Source organism: Toxorhynchites rutilus, chromosome 1 (genome assembly GCF_029784135.1).
Source record: "Toxorhynchites rutilus septentrionalis strain SRP chromosome 1, ASM2978413v1, whole genome shotgun sequence".
Taxonomy (NCBI): domain Eukaryota; kingdom Metazoa; phylum Arthropoda; class Insecta; order Diptera; family Culicidae; genus Toxorhynchites; species Toxorhynchites rutilus.
The window spans coordinates 32,162,678-32,185,356 of NC_073744.1; the positions used below are offsets into that span (position 1 = coordinate 32,162,678).

General features: G+C 36.1%; 1 protein-coding gene across 3 annotated transcripts in view; it reads right to left on the bottom strand.

The window, feature by feature from the left end:
* The window catches only part of LOC129763556 (uncharacterized), a 429,649-nt gene that overhangs the window by 278,094 nt on the left and 128,876 nt on the right, over window positions 1–22,679 (bottom strand). For all 3 annotated transcript variants that reach the window (XM_055762752.1, XM_055762751.1, XM_055762753.1), the window contains exons 3-4: window positions 20,887–21,088; window positions 6,091–6,212 (exon numbers count right to left, since the gene is read on the bottom strand). In XM_055762752.1, the coding sequence (XP_055618727.1) occupies window positions 6,091–6,212; window positions 20,887–21,088 (324 nt within the window). The remainder of the gene's footprint in view (window positions 1–6,090; window positions 6,213–20,886; window positions 21,089–22,679) is intronic.

Here is a 22,679-nt window from a genome sequence, read left to right on the forward strand (position 1 = left end):
CAACTGCCTCGTTAACATCGGATGCATTGTATAAAGGCGACCAGTCGATAGAGAGAAGAGATTCGTTCAGATGTTCAAAATCGGCTCTCGAGAAATCTCGATGTTTTTCCATGACGTGTTCAGCGAAAACGATGCGGACCGGGCATCGCAGAGTTGCAAGGATAGGAGGGTGCAGCGGATCAATCGGTATCAGTGGTTCGTGTGGTTCAACGAGATTGCACATCGCTAGAGTATCTTCATTCACAAACACTAAGTCAAGGGTACGATTCATGCAGTTCCTCGCTACATTCAGTTGTTCCATGTTCAACAAGGATAAACCATCGACGAACGCAATACTGGGCGAAACTGATTCAGAAGGGTCAGGACGAACATAGCCCTCCGGTGTAGTGTGCCAACATAAGTCAGGCAAATTAAAATCCCCAAACAGGAGATGTACGGCACGCATATCATGCGATGACACCACCGCAGAAATAGAGCTGATATGACTCTCGATAGTGGAATTACTTCTTGCCTGATCAGGGGGGATGTACACGACGCCAAGGCAAACATTTTGGGCTTTGCAGTCAATGTTTACCCACAAATGTTCGAGACCAGTTTCAACAGAAGCAGTGCACAGAGAAGAGTTGAATATATTCCTTACAGCTATAAGCACACCACCCCCTCGAGATTTTCCGGAAATATCTGGATCTCGGTCTTTGCGGTACACACTATAATCATGACCGAATAGTTGAGCAGACATGATGACATCATGCAACCATGTTTCGGTTAAAACGATGACGTCATACTCATTGTCCAATGCCGCGATGAAGAATTCGTCAATCTTCGTCCGTAATCCTCGCACGTTCTGATAAAATATGTGGAGGGGTGTGTCTGGTACTGGAGCATCACGTGGGTGGTCACCAGCAAGCGAGTCCTTCGATAGTAGCTGAAATGGTTGAGTTTCTCTGAGGGCAGGTGCAGTATCTATCGAAGCTTCGGCTGAACATATACTGGTCGAATTTTTACCTGGACCAGCCGAGTCATCAAGCTGGAAGATTACATCAATCGGTGAAAGCGGGTCAATTGAGTTAACCGGTAGAAGCTGGAATGGTTGAATTCCTCTGAGAACAGGTGCAGAATCTTTTTTCGCTTCGGATGGACATATACTGGTCAAGAATTTACCTGGACCAGCTGAGTCTTCAGGCTGGTGATTCATATCCATCGATGATGATGAACCCTCGCCGGTTGTTTCATTCATGGATCGCTAGCTTGAAAAGTCGATTCTTTGTCTCGCTTTGTTCAGACGTTTTCGGTTAAGTGGACATTCGTTACTCCAGGCAGCATGGGCAATATTAAGTAATTCGCCTGTGGCTCGTTTGGTATTTTCCAGATGGCAGTTAATGCACTTTACAAAGTCTGCTTTGCACTCTTCTGCCATGTGATGGCCGGCACATTTCGGGCAGCACGCTGGTTTTCTGCAATCCACTGCCTTGTGCCGGAATTCTGAGCAATTAAAACAACGGAGAGCATTGGTTGTGTCGATTACTCTACACCTTTCCCATCCCAGATTTACGCGTTGAAGTTTCATCAGAATATCATAACCATGGGCATCTGTTTCAATAGTGGCTGACATCTGGTTTCGTTTCTCGTTTTTCGTCATTCGAACAACTTTCAATTCGCACTGATCATCTAAGCTGTTCTGCTTTTTCAGGTTTATTACTACAGCTTCCTCACTCATATCCTCGGAGAAGCCGATGATTTTGATTCTAGGCTTGAGCAGTTTTTGTATTTCCACGTTGTATTTTCCCGAGAACGCAGCAACAGCTGCTTTGACGAGATTCAGTGCAAAGTCATTTGTTCCGCACCTCACGGCGACTTCACCATTCTCCTTGAGCCAAATATCCTTCACGGCGAAAGCTACTGGATCGAATTCTGCACATATGTCACTTTTCGTTTCCTCAGCGGGCTGGTCTTTCTTTGGCTTGAAAAGAACAGTTTGCTCGATTTTGGAAATCGTAGCCAATTTCGTAGCTTGAGTGCAGGGTACTGCTGGGCTGGACGATTGGGGAACATCTAAAGTACGGTTAGATGCAGTGATGATTGGGCATGGGAGTGCTAATCGGCGCTTTCCAGAACGCAACAGACCACCTTGTTCTACATGGCTTCGAGCAATATCTTGCGAATCTGAGATAGACGGTACACGTTCAGTGACAGTATTCGTTGCCTTACTTGAAGCTATGACAGTTGAACTGCGCGTAACATTAGCATAAGAAGCATTATTCGTCCGCATTTGTCCAGAGAATGTGGCCTCATCATTAGCAGTATTAACAGCTTTCGAATTATTGCCGAGTGCATTATTCATCGCAGAGAGGATACGCGGCAGAAGGATGGATTCAATTTTTTCTGGATCAGCAGTCTTCATACCGGTTAGAATTGATTCGTGTTTGTTTACAAGTTCGCGCAAATCATCAACTTTAGCTACTAGCTGAGTACAATGCTTTTGGATATTGTTTAGAGTGGTTTGTTCTTTCCTACATCCGAAGCACATATATATTAAGGAGTTATTTTCCCTTAGAGCAGCAACAGCAGCCGAGCTCAGATCGGCGCAGCGAGTGTGCAGTATTTGCTCACATCCTCCGAAGCAATACACTCTATCGGTCTCAGTGGTAATGTTTTTTGTACACACATTGCAGGTTACAGACGTCATTATGTTTCTTCCTCCGCAACCCGCAGCCGTCAGACGGCTTGGTACGGGAGCCACTGTGTACAAACAACAAAAGAGATTTCTTCAGACAGGCAGTATGATTAGATTTACACTAATTATTCAGCGCCTTTTCTTCCCCGATCCGCAAACCGGGATCGGGATTCGGTAGACCGTTATACCGGGTATACAACAGAAAATTGTCAAAATTGTCAAAATTGTCAAAATTGTCAAAATTGTCAAAATTGTCAAAATTGTCAAAATTGTCACAATTGTCAAAATTGTCAAAATTGTCAAAATTTTCAAAATTGTCAAAAGTGTCAAAAGTTTCAAAATTGTCAAAATTGTCAAAATTATCAAAATTGTCAAAATTGTAAAAATTGTCAAAATTGTCAGAATTGTCAAAATTGTCAAAATGGTAAAAATTGTAAAAATTGTAAAAATTGTAAAAATTGTAAAAATTGTAAACATTGTAAAAATTGTAAAAATTTTAAAAATTGTAAAAATTGTAAAAATTGTAAAAATTGTAAAAATTGTAAAAATGGTAAAAATTGTCACAATTATCAAAATTGTCAAAATTGTCAAAAGTGTGAGAATTTTCAAAAATGTAAAAATTGTCACAAAAATATAAAAATTGACAAATTGATTTATTGACTAATTGAAAAATTAATAAATTGGCGAATTGACGAATTGACAAATTGACAAATCGAAAATCCAATCAACCCAAAATCGAAAAACGAAGAACGCGAATTGATGATTGAAAACCGATCACAATCAAAAAATTAAAAAATCCAAAAACCCAAAAATCTAAAAATCCAAAAATCGTAACATCAAAAAATATAAAAATTGTGGAATCAACAAAAAACTTCATAAATTGAAAAATTAAAATGAAACGAAAAATAGAGAAAACACATCTGAAAATCCAAAAACATTGAAAATCGAAGAATAAAAATCAAAAATTAAAAAATAGAAAATTCAAAAATTAGAAATTTAAAACTCGGGAATCGACAAAGAAGAACAAACAACGATACGAAAACTGAACATTTAAAAATCGAAAATAGACAAAAGAAAATTGAAAATCGAAAATCGGAAATCAATGTTCAGAATCAAAGAATCAAAGAATGAAAGAATGAAAGAATGAAAAAATGAAAGAATGAAAGAATGAAAGAATGAAAGAATGAAAGAATGAAAGAATGAAAGAATGAAAGAATGAAAGAATGAAAGAATGAAAGAATGAAAGAATGAAAGAATGAAAGAATGAAAGAATGAAAGAATGAAAGAATGAAAGAATTAAAGAATGAAAGAATGAAAGAATGAAAGAATGAAAGAATGAAAGAATGAAAGGATGAAAGAATGAAAGAATGAAAGAATGAAAGAATGAAAGAATGAAAGAATGAAAGAATGAAAGAATGAAAGAATGAAAGAATGAAAGAATGAAAGAATGAAAGAATGAAAGAATGAAAGAATGAAAGAATGAAAGAATGAAAGAATGAAAGAATGAAAGAATGAAAGAATGAAAGAATGAAAGAATGAAAGAATGAAAGAATGAAAGAATGAAAGAATGAAAGAATGAAAGAATGAAAGAATGAAAGAATGAAAGAATGAAAGAATGAAAGAATGAAAGAATGAAAGAATGAAAGAATGAAAGAATGAAAGAATGAAAGAATGAAAGAATGAAAGAATGAAAGAATGAAAGAATGAAAGAATGAAAGAATGAAAGAATGAAAGAATGAAAGAATGAAAGAATGAAAGAATGAAAGAATGAAAGAATGAAAGAATGAAAGAATGAAAGAATGAAAGAATGAAAGAACGAAAGAATCAAAGAATCAAAGAATCAAAGAATCAAAGAATCAAAGAATCAAAGAATCAAAGAATCAAAGAATCAAAGAATCAAAGAATCAAAGAATCAAAGAATCAAAGAATCAAAGAATCAATGAATCAAAGAATCAAAGAATCAAAGAATCAAAGAATCAAAGAATCAAAGAATCAAAGAATCAAAGAGTCAAAGAATCAAAGAATCAAAGAATCAAAGAAATCTAGTCCTCTAAACTGCTCATCAATTTTGTAGACTCATTTTCATTTCAAAATTTTCATTTCAGCTGATTTGTTGAACAGCGCCGGTAACATTTTCCGTGCAATGTGCAAACCATTGGAGTGAAGCCATTTGAAATTCCGTCCAATTATCCTTTCCCTGGCCGAGCCGGAAAACATACCGAAATTACCTTTGTTCCCCTCGTCTTGCTGTTGCCATTTTCTGGCAGCTCTCTGACGTCCCAACACACCATCAGCAGAAAACTGCAGACTCGTGAAAATTCTGCTTGTTGTGTTGTTTTTTTTTTCTTGTTACTCTCCTTCCATCATTGATGCAACCTTCTGCTGTAATGCAAAGGTACTCATGCACAACTCCCGCACCACCCCAAGCATGACAGAAGGAGATCCTAGAAACTTTCCATGCATGGTGCACGGCGAGGGCGAGGGGATTGGCAGAAGGATCATTTCGATGGGGGCTCAGAAAAAAGAGCCTCGACGTTTGATGTGAACCGGAAAAATTACCGCTTAAAGGAAATGGCTTCCGGGAGCTGCTGCTGGGAAGGAGGAAGTATTTTATTCATAATGAAAAATAAATGGCTTTTCAACAAGTTTAATTCTTTCCCACTACTGTTACTGCCGGGGCTTCGAAGTTCTGGGGGCGGTATGTGATGTGATTCTATATATGTGTTTTTAGGAATACACCTATACACAATTCACTGGTGGAGGAGGTTTTGCTTTGTTTCCCTCTGCGTCTCATCATCCAGCAGAGAGCCATCCATCCATTCACTCACTTGGAGGAACAAGTCCTACGAGTGCACTTGTTTCAGCTGATGGGAAATTGGAGTGGAAATTCACAGTGAACTTTATTCCGGGCATTCTAATGAACCGTATTCGAGGGTGCCATTCTATATTTTTTTTAACTCCGTTCAGTGAATCCTAGAATTACTTTGTATCGAGAATGGTTTACCCTGTGATGCGGTCCATTGCAAATACAGTGCTTATTCGATTCTATCACAATGTGTATATTTATTTATTTCCTTTGCAAGTTATTAGAGCTGATAATCTTTGTGACAAAACTCACTGTTGTTATAAGAAAGTGATTTAATAGAAGAATTGTTACATTAATAATTTGAGTGACTTTAATTCAAGATTTTAAATTTTAATGATTGAAAAATAGACTGTGAAGAATCTTATGACAAAAAAATAATTTAACAAATTGCTTGTGTAACCCCGAATACTAGAAATTCGATAACTATTATCAGACTGTATTTTCAGGCCTTGAATGCCTTGTCATCAGCGAACGATATAAAAGAATTGCATCACACAATACACAATGAAGTAATTGTATAGTTCCAACGGTAATAGGAGTAATGACCTACCTTCCACGATGCCTGTATAGATTCGCGACAGATCAAAATCCACCGGACCTTCGGTGTTCTCGATCTGCACATCACGAGCGTAGATCGAGGCTGGATCCTCACGCAGAACCAGACTGAACTCTCTGTAGAAGAAAACAAAAAAAAAAGGAATTTGTAAAAGTTTAGCATTTCAATCAATCGATCATCGTCGTAGAAATGAGCAAAATGGTTCATTCCAGTGAGTGGCCCGAAGCCCTGTGTTTAGTTAAATGAGCCGACTCAACGGTTCTTTTTGATAAGTGGCTTATTTGCATGTGTAAAAAAAAGAGACGATAAAAATAACATTCAAAACAGTATTACATAAAAAAAAAATAACAAAAATGTAAGTCTATTCTAAGTCTTTTTTGCTGTTTATTTGAAAACCGATGTTTATTTGGAAGCTGTGGGTTATTTGAGGGCCAATGTTTATTCAAGAACTGAGTTTTTTCTGAGAGATGTGCCTTGATAGACATAGTTTATTTGAGAGTTGAGGTCATTCCAGAGTCGCGGTTCATTTGAAGTCATGGTTTATTTGAAAGCTGTGGCTTATTTCAAAACAGTGTTTCATTTAATATCTGTGGCATATTTGAGAGCCGAGCTTTATATGAGAGCCGTGGTTAATTCGAGAGGCACGGAATATTTAGAAGCAATGGGTTACATCTTGAGAGCTATTATTCCTTATCTCATAATATCAGATCCGTATTTTTTCATAAGGTCACCGATTTCCATTTCAGGGTGGTTCGAAACGGTTGTGTCACATTCACCCGAAGCACATTTACCCGAATGCAACATGTACCCTAATGTTACGTTTACCCGAATGAAGAACGAAAAATTCCGACAAATCAGATTATTTGTTTTGTTGAGTCTCCTGTTGAAAAATAAGATTAAATCAAAACAACATGAAAGAACCATAAAAATACGAAGTAAAATGAAAAACTGTAATGAGGAAATTTGAAAAGGATGCTGGAGACTTCGCTTATTCATTTTTAGAAATTAGTGAAGGTACAGCTAACAGCTATTCTTTCCATTCCATATTGCTCTTTGAGGCTAAATGATTATTTAGACATGAACTCGGGCTATGGAATATTTCGAAAATGAAGCAGGTTATGTTAACCTAAAAAACATAAAGCGAAAGACGAATTTCATGCCAACTCGTCTCGCCGTTGGCAATACCATCTCAGATAGCAGCGAAACGTTGTGGGTGTAAGCGCTTGGGTCTTTTAAGCAACTTTGCATACTTGTAATATTCAAAATATAATTAGACTACTTTTTTAGAAGGATCAAAATGGTTTTTTTTCTCGATTTTTTACAAAAAATTACAATTCACAACTATAATACCTACAAAATTTGAGTCACAGAATGAAATATAGAAAATTTTTGAAATTTCCACAGAATTTCATTTCAAAAAACATACAATTTTTTTACTTTCGCTGAAAAAAAATCGTTTTAAAAATTAAAATTCATTTTTCTCAAAAAAGTATTTTTTTCAAATTCTTGAAAAAAATTACATGAATAGCTCTAACAATTCCCAACAAGTTGTCCATACATCGGAAGACTTTTACAAGGAAAAAGTTTTTCTAACAACAACTTTTTCATGTCCATATAATTTTTTTGAGAATTAAAAAAATACGTTTTTGAGAAAAATTAATTGTAATTCGAAAATTTCGAAACTCCTAAGACGAGTTGGCATGAAATCCGTCATAAACGCCATGAAAATGTCAAAAGAATTGGAAAGAAAAAAATGGCACTTACGTATTAACGGGACCGCAGCGCAGTTTTCATCATGAACTTATTATTTCGTGATGAAATTTATTCTGAGGTCAGTGTAATGGGGATGAAGTCTCCATCCAGCGTGTATATGGAAGCGAAGTGACCCCAAGCCGTCGAGGTCGAGCCGCCCTATACAGCCATTCCATGGCAAACCGAAATATTGGTTCCTAGATTTTCGCGAAAAATTGATGTTTTGATGCTTATCCCAAAATATTAGACCCGTATTTTTTTTCATTAGCGTGTCTATTTCCATTTTAGGGTGATACGAAAAATCAAATTTTTCCCCTTTTTTTCCAAAAATGTTTTTTTTCAAAAAAAACATAACTACAAGACATGAATGAAATGATGATCAACATATCAAATTAAAGCCAATTAGCTTATCTTTTTTATATAATATTTCAATTGCAAAAAAATTGATTTTGTAATTATTGATTGTATTTATTTTTTGCTGTTTGCATAGCTTTGGACTAAAGGGCGCTATATTATTTTAAATTTTTTCTTGAAAGCTGAAGCTGAACCGATTCAAATGGTTGACATATAAAACTGAAGCCTATGAGATAGTCCTCTTTACAAAAATATTATAGTTGTGAAAAAAAAGAAATTTGTAATCCTTGTAATTAATAATTTATTTATTTTTTTGTACTAGCTAAACATAGAGGGCACTATATTTTCAATTTTTTTTGAGGGTTTAGGTTTTTGTTAACATTATATCCAGAAATCATACAGGTAGGCAGAAAAAAATCGTTTTTGGATCATCTTTGTTAACTATGAAAAATCACAACTCAAAAACGAAAGAAAATGTCTCTCTGATGTTAGGATATGTTATGTAAAAAAAATTCAGCTTTCCAGAAAAAAATTGAAAAAATATTGCGCCCTCTATATTTAACCGAGTTAACTATACAAAAAACAAATGCGATTAATAATTACGAAAACAAATTCTTTTTCGCCTGTTTACAAGACTATTTCACAGGCTTTAATTTGATAGGTCTATCTGCTTTCAAGAAAAAATATTCAAAAAAAAACAGCAAAACAGCAAAAAAATAATAAATACAATCAATAATTACTAAAACAAAAGAAATTAGTAAGCTAACTATGAAAAGCAAATACAATAATCACGAAAACGAAATATAGTTTATCTACAAGTCTAATAAGTAGACTAACTCATTGGCTTCAATTTGAATTGTCGATAATCTGAATCAGTAATTCAAATGTAATGAAATTTTGAAAAAAACATTTTTGGAAAAAAGGTTGATTTTTCGGACCATCAGTTAAATTTGAAAAATCAGAACTCAAGAACAAAAAAACCCCTCTGATTTTTGGATATGTTATGCAAAATAATCTCTGTTTTCGAGAAAAAAAAGAGAAATATAGCGCCCTCTATCTTCAAGAAAAAAAGACAAAAACAGACAAAAATTACTAAAACAAATTCAAAATTCTCCTTACGTATTTTTTTTTTCAAAGCAGACTGAATGTTACGGAGCCAGCTTAGATAGCAGGGTGACAAATGAATTAAAATATCAAATTTGTAGCGCAACGCGCATTTGAAAACAAAATAGTGTCAGCAAGAGGAAGCCACATGGTATGTTTCCTGTTCTTCAATTGTTCCATAAAGCTCTCAAGATAAGCGCGCCAGAGGTAGCACATTAGACGAAGGAATAGAAGTAAATATTTATTGTCGCCAATTAGCTAGATGTTCCCCACTTCAACCTTTTCCGTGGGAAGCATGTTTCGATAAGACCCAAGGCGAGAGCGCTGTATGAGCCACTCGAGAGGTGATATTTTTGTTTGTTTGGGTCTCGCCCTTTATTGCGCATTGAATGAGCGCGAAGGGCATAGAAGGAATAGGAAAAAGAAACGAAAATGTTTATTTAGGATTCAACGCGAATAGCGTAGTGGAGGATAAGAACTCGAAAATATATATAGGGATTCCTTTGCTGGCAACCGGCAAATAGTTAGGTCGTAAAATATTCACCTAATTGAGTCCCCTTTAGCGATAGCGAAGGATGAAAGCCATGGGATGAATTTTATGTAGCAAATAGGCAGGCAGATAACCGAGACGGTTTCGGTTATCTGAGTAAGAAAGGCAGACCTTTTTTCTCCCTTTTCATTTAAGCTAGAGTATTCGTGTATGTATAGTTCGGATTCTTACTCAATAAGGTAGTTTAATTCAGTTAGATAAACCAAAAGGTTAATGATAGCAAGGAAATAGACAGTTCAATTTCAGAAACAAACAAGGACGTATTTATTTCTCAAAATCAAGTTAACCATCAGGATCAAGTCAGCCTTCTGACAGGGAGAAGAAGTTCGAAAACATTGATAAGGATTGCAGAGCAAATCCCAAACCGAAAAGCATACCACTCACTTGACTTGTACGTACCATTCTGGAGAGCCCTTAAGACAAGATTCCAAAAGGAACAAAAATCCAAGGAAATAAGTTCCTTGGTTGACACTGCAGCTCATTGGTTTCAATATGATATACCGATCATCTGAATCGGTCCAGTAGTTATGAATTTTTGAAAAGTTCATTTGTGGGTGAAAAAATAATTTCAATATATATATATATATATATATATATATATATATAAATATATATATTTATATATATATATATATATATATATATATATATATATATATATATATATATATATATATATATATATATATATATATATATATATATATATATATATATATATATATATATATATATATATATATTTATTTATATATATATATATATATATATATATATATATATATATATATATATATATATATATATATATATATATATATATATATATATATATATATATATATATATATATATATAAATATCAAACTAGTTTTCAAAACAAATTACAAGTTCATACAATTACCAACAAGTCTCCCATACATTGGAAGAAATTATTAGAAATTATTTTGAAGATTTCAAATATGCTAAGTTGCTCAAATGATCAATGTCTTTACACTCACAATATTTCACTGCAAACGCTGCAATTATAAATACTGATAATGTCTTTCATATGAACAACGTAGACATTAAAATTGGAAATTGAACAACGAAGTAGTGTGGTTCCAAATAAGAGCGATGTGTCACCTCCATTGTTATCTGGCGTATCGTTGGTTTCCCAATTCACGAACGAGACTCCGCAGTTGTTAGTTTAACCGTGCATATTGAAAAAGAGAAACGCGTAGTTTTCACCATCGAGACAGCATTTAAACGATATGAATATTGATTTTCTCTATTTCATTTTTCAACTTTACGACAAAAATCTGTTACTTTTTTCTCTTTACATTTAACCTTTGAGAGATCAAACATATCAGTTACATTAATGAAATACATTGCATCATGAAACATCATACCAGCTTCCGTTGAAATCGTTTCATTCGTTCTTTTTATCGATCACATTCGAATAATTTTATAAAACACGGCTAAAATACATTAGCTGTTTTATTTAACACTCAAGATATTCTCTAGAAAAAAAAAATGAAATGGTAGAGCAACGTTTGCTAGGTCAGCTAATGCCTGTATAACAAAATCGAACTCACCCGAAACGGCTAACGATATTTATGATTTTTGTTTGTATGAATTCGATAGGTATGCAGACTGTGGGTAAAATAGGCCGTAAAGTCTATCTTATACCGCTGGGTAATATATTTCGGAATTATTCCGTATTTGTATGAGTATTTGGCGGAAAAACGTTATTGATTGAGATTCTATAGATTTGCATGCATTGTTACAAACGATTTAAAATGAAAACAACGATCTCCGTAATTGTTAAGTGGTAATAGAATTTCATGTAAATTTTTAATGGACCTGGTGCAGATTTTTCTATATTTAGACGAAAGGACAAACTTGCTCTGGCAATGAGTAGCAGCATCCCAAGCAACCAAACCCGTGTATCCTCAATCAACATTGGCTCACCGCTCAATTTCCCTTCTAGTTTATCGCTGTCTCATTCACACACACACACCAGCGGAGAAAGTAATTCTTCATCAAAGAGAACGACGTTCCGAGACAACTTGTGTACCTAGATCCTCATTATAGCATCGCTTTCGGTCCGTGCGAAATTCGAGATACTCGGAGATTTGTGGCTTAGTTTTACTGCCCCCACCCACGAAACCACACTAGCACACATCAAACAGCGCTCTGGGAAACAGATCCCCATTTCAATTATTTATATGTGGAATCCTGTGCGAGATTGCGAGATGCTGTGAACAGACGAATAACACCAATGTTGAAGAAAAATTATTCGACTTGTCGCCTAAAACAAAAAGAAGAAGTTGCACCATCCAGTTCCAGTTGCATTCGGAAAAAATACCATCCGTGCAATCTTGAAGTGATTTTCGGTAAAAAAAAACCGCGGGAAATCGATTGTGTGGGTGCTAAACACTACCAAAATCCACTTTACCACCACTGAACAGAGCTTCCCGCAGAGTTCTTCATCAATTTTAGGAAACTTCTGGCAAAACTGTAAAGAAGATATAACTTTCACTATAAACCTCTGCTGCTGTTGCCTAGGATGATAGACTTTGGATCGTCGTTCTCTTTCAGCTCTTCCGATGGGGACGCATGTTCCCCATTTCCGTCGCATCCGTATGCCCGGCGTAAACTTGTATCCCATACATGTGTGTGTGTGTGTGCGGGCTCGTTTTATCGTTCTTTCGACGACATTTCCCAAAGCCGCTGCTGCTGCCGCTTTTCGGGACAAACTTTTAAGCCCAAGCTTTCTTTGTCGAGAAAACTTTGTCAACTTTTGGCTTCGAACGGGGAGAAATCCCGAAACAGATATAGTGAATTAACACACATAGCAGTGAGGAAGCGGGGACTCTCGAAGCCAAGGAAGGCGCGAAGGGCCACGAAAAGTTACTCCGGCAATGGTTCCCGAGTACACAATAACGGAGGGAGTGTTACTTTTCCCCTTGTATTACCTTCTTCGGTGGAAAGTTAAAATTTAGTTCCCGGAACTCCTCTTGGAAAAATGGAACATGCATGAAGGGAGTTAATCGATCCAGACCAATATATTTGCTCGTAAATTGTTTGACTGGAGGAGATTTTTGGAGCATAAACCCAGGCATGAGTAGAACGGCAAACATTCAATAAATCTTAAGTTCATTGTAAGCACCATTTACAATTCTTTGTATAGATCCAATCTGTTTAGTAAACATATGTGGATTGCGTAAGGATGTAACGCTATAATTGACCAATCAACCATTCTATCTTGTTGTCAGGCTTCAGGCAGGGGATAGTAACTTCAAGCAAAAAAGTGGGACCGATTCGAGATTGCTTTTATGTAAACAGTGAACTTTTTTTACACTCTAAAAATCGAACCGACTTGCACTGACAACTGAATGATATTGTCAATTTGTGCGAGATGCCTCAAAACAGCTGGGAATAAATATTGTTTATATACAGCAAGTTACATTTAATGCGACGTTTAGATTATTGAACAGACCTGTAATGTGACACGTTTAATTGGACATTTGTGTAAACATCGAGTTCGGGGACCAAATTATGGCGCCACATTAAAGTTGCCACCAGACGTCGACACTGTACCACTCACATCGCCAATGTTCAATTACAGGCCAAAATTTCCTCCAAAGCGACACTGAGTGGTGCCTCGGCATGTCGTATTAAATTTAAATTACTGTATTATGTTGTTATTTATGTCATAATGCATAATGTCATAAGCAATGAACACACATTTATTTTCCACTTGCAACAGTATTCACGATGATTGGATGGATGAATATACGACTCCTACATGCATCTAGTACAACTATTGTCATGCGTATATACGATTTACTACAGACAACCCAAAAACGAATGGCGGAAAACGTTCTTAATAATTATGATAATTAATATAGATTCTTGTAAATACATGTATGTTTGGAATATTACTTTCAAAATTATTTTTATGTCAGAATATTTCCGGTTTTAAGAAAAGTGAAAGTTAAAGTTGCTTTTTTTTATTTTAAACTTTTAAGAACGAAAGATTATCTGTTTGCCGGTCTTTTGAGTTCTGATAAACATAGTGACAAAATAAATTAGTTCAACTTCGTCATTCAATTGCATTTAACTCAAAACGGTAGACATAAGATTATGAACTTGACAAACCAAGCTGCCAAGTATGCCATCCCAGCAAACATTCAATCGTATAACTATCGTATATAGAGCATCGAATATCTGATATTTTGGGTGGTATATGATGCGCCTAAATAGCATATACAGTAAGTTACCTCTAATCCTCGACATACCAAGGCACTAATCAGTGTCGCATTAGAGGTGATTGGCCTGTAATTGAACATTCACAATGATAGTGGTACAATGTCGACGTCTTATGGCGACTTCCAATCTGGGGCCATACTTCGGGTACCAAACTCGATGTTTACAAAATATCCAATTAGAGATGGAAAAGTCCTATTATTTGTATCCCATTACAAGTCTGTCCAATTAACTAAATGTCGAATTAGAGGTAATTTACTGTACATGCAAGGTTATTAGGCAATACCTAATAACATAATAAGTCTGTTGTCATACGAATATACGATTCATCACTGCCATAAAAAATGGCGGAAAATATTAAAGTAAAATGTTCGGCCCGGGGAATAACCATTTTTGTATGTATATAGAACCTTTATAAACATTATGTTTGTACAAATAGGAATCACTCAATTGACTTTCAGGGACATAAATGTTTGATATGAGTGGGGCCACGCTTATAAAATTGCTCCGATGGGATTTGAACTCCGGTTGTTTGGATTATCAAGCCGCAGCTATCTCGTACGGCTACCTGAAATATGATTCTAGGGCAATTAAAGTTCTTACATATGATACGAAAGAGTTGCACTCGGATACTTCATTCCTGATTGTTTATTGTGCTTTAGTGGAAGTATCGCAAAATATATATAGAAATGGTTAAATAAAATTCTGTACTACATGTTTCAAGTAATCAAATAACATGAAGTAAAAAATTTCATTCATATTTTAACAATTTAAAACTGCCTTCGGGCATGCCCAGTAAACATTAAATCGTAAAAAAAAATTCGAGGGGTTGTATCAGAGACACGACCGCTTAGAACGTAGGGCTACGCAATCTTTTTTCTTTTGAAATTTGATGGTTTATCATTTCGAATATTATTTGCGAATACGTCGAAATTTCATAAATAACTCTTAAGTAAAAAATTTTTTGCCCTTGCGAGAACAATACGCTATGGTCATATGTCACAATTCGTTTCTTTATATCAATGCACGCATTGCACTGAATATTAACGAGTGGAATCTTCCGTGCATCGCCATCGAAGACGAATGAACTCTCAAGTTTCAAGTGTCTATAATTCAAAAGAAGAAGAAGAAGAAGTGCATCGCCATTCAACAAGCATCAAAAACGGGTCTAACAGATGCATACAGTTGCAGTGCTAAAAATGAAACATCGCAAGAATGACCGTGTTTGAAAAATCGTTTCTCGACTCTCGGTCGATACCGTCAACAAAGTTTCTAAGTTCTATGTTTTGCGCAATGAAAACAAGCTACACACAAAAAAAACAAACACTGATGTTTAGAAGCGACCTAAAATCATTTGTACTCTTCTCTTTTTTCGCCTGCTTTACCATGCCTCGGATGGTTGTGTTAATTGCAATGCCAGATGCACTTCAAGTGAAATATTCACTAACCTTCACAGCTCGAAGGGATACATTAAACACAAAACGAGCAGAATAAGCGACCTTTGTTGTTTCGGGCACAGAAATATTCTGAGAATTTTCCTCAGAGGAGATGCAATACTTATACGCTAGCGACAGCTTACATACTATGCAAGGGTGGAGTTTACTTCGCAATTTTTTTTTCGATCCCCCTTCGTTGTTTCTGTTCTAGCGGCTGCATAAGTTACCCGTTATTGACAGCTCTGTTCGGGAAAGCACACAAATGGAATCGTGCATTTCTCTATTTGTGTTTGATTGTGCTCTCGAATTTCCTTCTTTAAATCAACCATTGTCAACATTTTTATAGTTTTCACTACTGAAAGAGGTAAATAAATAACATATATAACATGTTATATATAAAATAACATGTTAACATGTTATCTATAAAATCTCGCAGAATTAAATTTCTTACAAACTCATCGCAATCAAATAATCTTTTATGATTATAACATTGTAATTTATGGAAAGAACTACAAACCTTCCATAAGCTCACATGGCAAAATTTAAAACCATCATCACTTTCACCGCAGCGCCGCCTAGGTGTAGATTTGTACGTTAGATCGCCAATACATCTAAGACACATTACTTGTATGATGTGTATAACTGGCATATGCATATGAAATTGGAGGCCATATACATGTATATGGGGTATATGATGTAATATAAACGATAATTATACGATTTATTATTTTCTAGGATGTATGTATATCGTCTCCACGATTGCATGTATGGGCTGGCTAGGCGCAGCATATACATGCATTATATATTAATCATACTTGTATGTTTGTGAATATAATCCTCAAAATAAAATAATTACACTAAACCTTTATTTCAAACAACTTTTACAGTTACCAAATCACGCAATAAACATCAAGAATTGCTGGGAATCTCTTATCAATATTCGTTCAAATTTAAAAATGTGCTTAACTCCAGTTTAGTTGACAACTTTTATGCATTAAATTAAATCGTACGATAAATCATATATAAACATAAACATTCCCACCTTTCATCCTTCATTAAACACCTCGTAGTAGAAGTCTGTCAGTATGCATACACTCTCCTACGAAATATAGTGGAAAAAAATATATTCGTCGATGTAAACAAGCAGTGAAAAAGGAGACACTTTTCGACGAGTGATTTGTATGAAGTTCCACTGCCGTGCTTCAGGGTCAACAAGTCGATGCGGTGAGCTGTGTTCAAAACTGCATCTGACAGCAGCTTCTCCCCGACCAATTAATTAAAGTAAAATTTGTTGCTGTTACTTTGGTGCCCGGTTTGCTACGGGTAAACACAGCTCATCGCAATCATTCCCAGCCATCGTACTGTGCAAGTCGAGCTCAAACGCCGATGCTCTTTGTTTCGGAGAATCCGCAGAAAAGCAGAGGGCTCACTCGCCGTTCGTTGGCATCAATGGAGTGACATAAGTTCTCTCAGTTGTGGCGGACTGATGTTGCCGCACCAACCCAACGAACAGCAATTGCTACACATGTTCCCAATGTTGCACACGGGTGAATCCGGCTAATCTGTGAAGAATGCGCTCGGCCCACCCACTTTTGCCCCGTCGTAACTTCCGCTTAGCACCGTTGCGTCATCTGCGTCCGAAACTCTCCGAAAACAGAGAGCAGAGCTAACACCCAGATCCCAGGAAGGGGAGGAAGGAAGACAGACAGAGGGCACACCAGTGTCCTGTCGCTACTATCTATTGCCGACAATATATCTTCCAAGAGTTCACTATCGGGGCACGAGCGTGGCACTGACGATGTGGCATTGGTATGTGGTTAAACCAGCAACAGAAATATGTCGCCACAGTTTATATCCTTTTCTGTTTCGGGTGTGGTGTCCGTCAGTCGTGTGTGTGCATGTGTATGTGCCTGTGTGCTTGTGTTTATGTGTGCTTTCGTAAATATAAATTAGCTTCCAACCAGCCGTAAACTTTCATACTGTTGGCGTTTTTTATCGGAAGAAATTTATCTCCGTAACAGACTTGCAACTTCAACCGAAAAACATACCACATCTAACATTGCATTAGTTTCTGTTTGAGTTTTAATTGTAGAAGAAAAAAACACATCGAAAAATAAAACCTGAAAATAAAAGAAAACTGAAAAGTGAACAGAATCTGAAAACTGAGAACTGACGACTGAAAACTAAAAACTAATGACTGAAAACTGATAACTCAGAACTCAAAACTCAAAACTCAAAACTCAAACAAAACTCCAAATTCAAAACTCAAAACTTAAAACGTACCACATCAACCATGTATTTATTCCTATTTGAGATTGAACTGTAAAATAGAAAAAAAACCATAGAAAAAGAAAATCTGAAAACCAGATTTGTGTTCGAGTTTGTATTGTAAATTGATTAATCTGTGTTCAATTTTACCCAAAATAGGAGCCTTGGTGTTCGAATCATGAAATCAAAAAACAAAATTGATATAACCGCATGGATGACGTGGGACTATCATTGGCTTAGTAATAATTTGTTTGTATTGAATCAATTATTGGTTGAATGAAAAAAAATCGAATTCAATTAAATTCAACATATTTGCTGTGTAAGGAAAAAAATTCAACAATAGCCATGTAATGTAAGGTTAGAGAACACATTTTCCTCCAGGTACAGTGATTTTGAAGTCTGTGTCGGGAAACCACAAGTCAAAGCGAGGCAGTTAGGTCCGCAAGAGAAATAACAAATTAAATGCTGAAACAATAGGGTATAAAAGGAAGAAAAATGTTCCACTGAAAGATTTCTAATTGAAAACATCAAATTGTACCGCAAATGACTAGGTTTGAGGTTTGATTAATTTAAAAAATGTGTTTTTGTTTCGTTTATTAGGTGTCTTGATCAAAAAGACCCTAGATGTCCATTTAAAAGAGCCATCTTTAAATGAAAGATGACAATAGAGGAGAATATGTTTTTTTTTACTGTCGAGCTATATCTTTTTAATACATCCTGTTTTTTTTTATGCTGGAGATACGTACCTCGTAAAAAGACCGCGTTTATTGGAAAAAAACTCGTACAAAAACACGTCAAAAACCGCGTGAAAAAAATCCTGGGTGTACTTTTGGATATCCAATTACTCATAGACGAATTTCATGCTAAATCGACTGACCATTGGCAGCAACCTTTTCAGATGGCAGTGAAACGATGTGGTTGTAGAGAAATTGGTCAATTACGCAACTTTGCATACTTGAAATCTTAAAAAAAAAGAATTAGAGCCCCCGCAGACTGCAGACTGATTTGGCGGCCGATGGTTTGGTCTGCTTCTTAATCAGTACGGAGAGGTATGCATGTGCGCACATTACGCCGATTCAGTTGGGTCGGTTTTTGCACCAGAAGGCCGACCCGACCAAACTGTTGGTTGACAGAAAGTCTGTAGTATGCGGGGGCTCTTAGAGTAGTTTTTGAAAAGGGCCAAAATTTGTTTCTTCATTTTTTACAAAAAATCTAACTCAAAAACTATAAGAACCACAAAATGTAATTATAGAATTAAATGTACGAAATTATTTCAATTTTCATTAAAAAATATCAAACAATTTGTTTAGAAAATCTGAATGAAAAAAATATTTTTAAAATTAAAATTCATATATCTCAAAAACATGTTTTTTTAAATCCAAAAAAATAGATATAAACGGTCCTTAAAATTTCCAACCATACATCGGAAGATGGGCACATTTACAAGGAAAAAGTTTTTCTAACAACTTTGTCATGTTTTGAAAATTACTGTTAATGTTTAATTCGTAACATTTTTATGTATAAGAAATCGAGATTTACATTTTCTGAAAACTTTTTCCTATTTAGAAACATGTCAAGAGCACGTCAAACGCAAGAATTTACACGAAAAAATTTTACGATTTAAACATTATTTTTTTCAAAAGTCTTCATACAAAAATGCCATATATTAAAAAAAAACTATAAAAATACAAAGTTGATGTCTTCGACAAAAGTTCAGATTTTAACCCTTTGCGGTCGGAATTATTATCCCTTGAAAGAGATACTCCTATCTTTCCACGCTAAAAATCTTTTGTTAACACCGAGTACTGTTATCTATTATCCATAACAACAGCGTATTAATTCGTGGGTAAGTTCACTAGACATTTAAATTCGTTTATAAATAGTGTAAACTATTACATATGGTTGAATAAAGTATTTAGTATGATTCTCTACTCTACTCTACTATGGCTGAGAGCAGACAAACGACCGCAAAGGGTTAATAAGATCTAGAACGTTGTTCAGTACAATATATTACTATCTAGACTTCAAACAAAATTAGGATTAGTTACGACTAAAGAAAACAAGAAAATATTGATGTTAGAAAACCTTTTTCCCTGTAAAAGTGCCCATCCTCCGATGTATGGGTCACTTTTTGGAAACTGTAAGGACTATTTCTATTTTGTTTTTCAGAATTTAAAAAAATACGTTTTCGAGAAAAACGATTTTTTTTTAAATAATTGCTTTCAATGCAATTTAGAAAAAAAAATTGATTGTTTTTTTATGAAAAATTGAGCAATTTCCTACATTTCATCCTTCACCAGAATTTTGTAGGTTTTATGGTTTTTGAGTTATTTGAGTCGGTGGTTCTATTGCCTGACACGCGAGAATCAATTTTGTTTCTAGCCAGCAGCAATCTATCAATGACACCAATGATGTTATTCATATTTACGATAAAAAGAACTTTTGTTTGATGAAAATGTATATAACGGTCGATCGGATCTCAAATGTTTTTCAACGTAACTCCTAAACATATATTTTTGCCATAATTATGTATTTGGAAAAGTTGTTGGAAATTATAAGCAAATTCATAAAATTTCAATAAACTGACGGTCTCGAGAATTTGCTGTATTTAGAAGGAGATTGATAATAAGCTTTGAAAAATGGAAAAATGTTCAGCGGGAAGATATAAAATTACAAATACCTATTTGACAGAGCGTTTGAAACTATTTATATGTAATAAAAGTGTTTTCTAACTTTAAAGAATCAAAAATGAAAAATTCTTCTTCTCTATTCAAAAAAAAAAAACAAAAAATGTGTATATAAAATAATAAAAGACTATTCATCTCGATTCGGTTATATACAGAAATCGACGAAATACAGTAAAAACAATGGAGACTGTACATAATCCGGACCATAGAAAGTCATAAACTGCCGCTTGTTCTCTGTGCTATTGTCTATACCTCGCGGACTTTTGAACAACTGTCACAAAGTCCAACCCGAACGATTCCAGGTTCTATATGTGGGGAGCAATTAGTTTCACTGTGGAAATTGCAGCGATAAACCAAGGGTTTTGTAGCCCAGAAATACACTCACCTGCCATGGGCGTGGAAGCTCAGCCGGACCACATTGGCTGGGCCGTAGCCGGCCGAGCTGTGGTCATAGTTGACACTGCGTCTCCGGCGCCGTTGGCTCTCGTGATGCCGATGGGCCTGCTCCAGCTGGCTGCGGTCGAACCGTGCCGGTTCCCAGTGTTTGATGAATGGATTTATCACCCCCAGCGATACCGGAATAGGATCTGCAAGTGAAAAGGAAGAAAAGGAGCCCCGAATGAATCACATACAAGTAAACACGGGGGTTTGCGAAAAGCGAAATGCGAATAAATCAATCACTCTAGGCTTCGGGTCGATTTTTTCCCGACTGACTTTTGTTTGACTGATGTGAATGCTGTGCGTTTTTTTCCCTCTGGCACCTCTTTCTATTTTGCATATATCGATTCTGAAGAATCTCTTTTACAGCACACCTAGGAAAAAAGCGGGTAGCACTGCTAAATGGAATCATAAATCAATTTTTGAGCACCATCCCAACGCCTTTTTCGGCGGCTGCCATTTACAGACTCGCACTCTCTCCCCATGTTACTCGATATTATTCATGGGCTTTTCTCTACCGTTGTCGATTGACTAACTCTGCCAGTCGAAGTACGCGAGGTGGCATCTCAATCAATAGCGCGTTGAAAGCCCATGGCGGAATGAAACCAACAGAGGAAGGTACGCAATTCATGAACGTGAACTTTTAATTAAAGAGAAGATGATCAAAGGATTTCCGATTCGGTTGAATTATCGTCAAAGCTAATTACCATTAGGATTTGCGTAATTGTCGGACGGAATTTAGAGAAAAAAACCTGTGTTTCCCTTAATCACTTGTAAGCGTTCTACGGAACGCATATATCAGGGGCAGAGGAAAAAAATATGATAATGACAATAATCACTTGACGTTATTGAATAATTGTAGCTTTATTGCAGTCAGACAAACACAAGCGTTTTTCTTTATTGTTCTCAACATCATTATCACCACTATTATCCACCTGTGAGCACAAATTCCAGCGAACAGCAGCACACATGAAGAAAAGTAAGTGTTTTTCCCCCCCATTTCAAGACCCATTCTCACTTGACGTAACATTCATATCCATACAAGTCGAGCAAAATGTCAAATCATTACTTATTTGTTGGCCCTTCGAATGAGAATTGACCTTAGCACCTTCCCCACGACTCACAGCGCCTCACGACTGGGTGGCACTGAGAAGCAAGTACCGGTCACCGACGATAATGTTTTTGTGTCCAGCGATAGATTTATGACCGACCTGCCGACCGCTCACAATGATCGTAATTTAATTGGCAGTTCGCGAACAAATGTGTCATTCACTGGGAGCTGACCTTTGCGTGGCATCACCTCTGGCTGCTACAGCATCATCAATCATCGCCCGAAAACGTCCAATTAGTGGGCTAATTGCGATGGAAGGCGCAGCAAAGGAAGCCCCGGAGGTTGAATCTTCTCAAAGAATATTTTTTCGGGGATGCTCGGTTGAACCAAGGACGAAAATGACAAAGCTTCTTCAAGTGGGTCGAACTGCACAAAATGTTGTTCGCCGCGTTACTATCGACTATCGGCTGGCGATATTTTTAGCGATTTGATTATGGGTTTTATAAGTCACGTCTGCGGAATCACGATCGGTGAGGTCATCATGGTGGCGACTGAGTCGCAACAGGTCGCTGGAGCCGCAGACCAAACGAACTTGATTGCCCATCTTTGCGGTTACACTGCAATGCACTGTGGCATTTCCTACGTTTCCATTTTTCCTATTAGCAGATTAGAATACTACTTTGTGATGA